Below are 1,586 nucleotides of genomic sequence, written 5' to 3'. Positions count from 1 at the left end.
TTGGGAAAGGAAGACGATGAAACTTGCCATATTGGCAGCCTGGGACAAATCTCATCATGCTAAATAGCTTTAAAAACAAGGACACCATCAAGAAGTTGTTTTGTGGATATTTTCTACAACAACTAAAAATCAACATGACTCAAATGAGCATGCCAAAGCGTTGAGCTTGCATTATGACCAGTTTTCTTGATAGATTCAGCACTAGCTGATAAAACAAACAAGATTCTTTTCTTTTTCCACATAATATGATATCAGCAACAACATAAATTTGATATCTTTAAGACCAAAAAAGAGCATAGCTTCCTGAATATGTTATTTGTGATATAGAAGCTAAGATATTTGTTCAAACCAGGAACATGATAATTCAACGTTGTCTAGAGTATCTGCTTGAATTTCTGTGTCACCACATTCAATTAAATTAATTAGAATGATAAATTAATTAGTAATTAGATGTGGNACCACATTCAATTAAATTAATTAGAATGATAAATTAATTAGTAATTAGATGTGGGTTAAGAAAAATTGGTGCTTAGTTTTGATGAAATGTTTATTAAAGTAGAAGGGACTAAACTTGTAACCTACACATGAATGAAGATGAGGAAGTTTGAGTTTGGTTTGTTGTCAATTAAAATTTACCAAAGCGCACCAAACTATGGAACTGAATTGGTTTTAAAAGAGTGAGGCACTGAATTGCTTGGCACCAAGAAAAAATATGGGCAACAAGGGAGGATCAGAAGCTTGGGCTTTCATCAAGCAAGTGGTAGCAGGACGATGGTTTAGTGTATTCGCGGGACTGATAATGATGATCCGCAACGGCACTACTTACGTGTTTCCAACATATTCCAAAGTCATAAAAACCCAATTTGATTACAGCCAAACCCAAATTAACACATTGGGATTCGCCAAAGATCTCGGGTCGAACATCGGAATTGTCGCGGGGCTTCTGGCGGAGGTGACTCCGACGTGGGTTCTCTTTATAATTGGGGCATTTCAAAACTTCACCGGCTTCTTCTTGATTTGGCTCTCCATAACTGCCCGGATCGCCAAGCCAAAATTCTGGCAAATGTTCATTCTGGTTTGCTTCGGTACTAATTCTTCAAATTGGGCCAACACTGCCATTATGGTGACGAGCGTGAGAAACTTCCCCGACCGACGAGGGATCATTTTGGGTCTTCTTAAAGGGTATGTGGGTATTGGAGGTGCCATCATAAGCCAACTTTATTTAGCCATTTACGGCCACAATGATCCATCCAATCTGGTTCTTCTTTTCGCATGGCTCCCCTCTCTCCTAATCCTCATCCTTTTCCCCTCAATTCGACCAATCCGTATCCGTAAGCATCCCGATGAACTCAAAGTGTTTTACCAGTTACTTTACGTCTCAATTCTTTTGGCCATTTTCATCTTGTTTTTAACCATTGCACAAAAACAAGTGGTTTTCTCTCAAGCTGGGTACGTAGGTGGCGCATCCTTTGTGGTTTGCTTACTATGCGTACCCATTTTAATCGCATGTAGAGAAGAGTTGTTGCTCTACAAACTCAACAAGCAAACCGCTGGTCCTTCTATCCCAGTCTCCATGCTTCACCAAA

At 39.3% G+C, this 1,586-nt stretch overlaps 1 protein-coding gene across 1 annotated transcript; it reads left to right on the top strand.

Moving 5' to 3' along the window:
* Window positions 1-712: 712 nt before the first annotated feature.
* LOC111786584 (protein NUCLEAR FUSION DEFECTIVE 4-like) lies at window positions 713-1,449 on the top strand (the record flags this gene model as incomplete). The annotated part of the gene is made up of 1 exon (XM_023666819.1): window positions 713-1,449. A coding segment is annotated over exon 1 (737 nt), but the record flags the coding sequence as incomplete, so codon positions are not given.
* Between the last annotated feature and the right edge of the window lie 137 nt (window positions 1,450-1,586).

This window comes from Cucurbita pepo, unplaced genomic scaffold (genome assembly GCF_002806865.2).
Source record: "Cucurbita pepo subsp. pepo cultivar mu-cu-16 unplaced genomic scaffold, ASM280686v2 Cp4.1_scaffold002052, whole genome shotgun sequence".
NCBI classification, from domain to species: Eukaryota; Viridiplantae; Streptophyta; class Magnoliopsida; order Cucurbitales; family Cucurbitaceae; genus Cucurbita; species Cucurbita pepo.
This window is presented reverse-complemented; position numbering and strand designations above follow the sequence as displayed.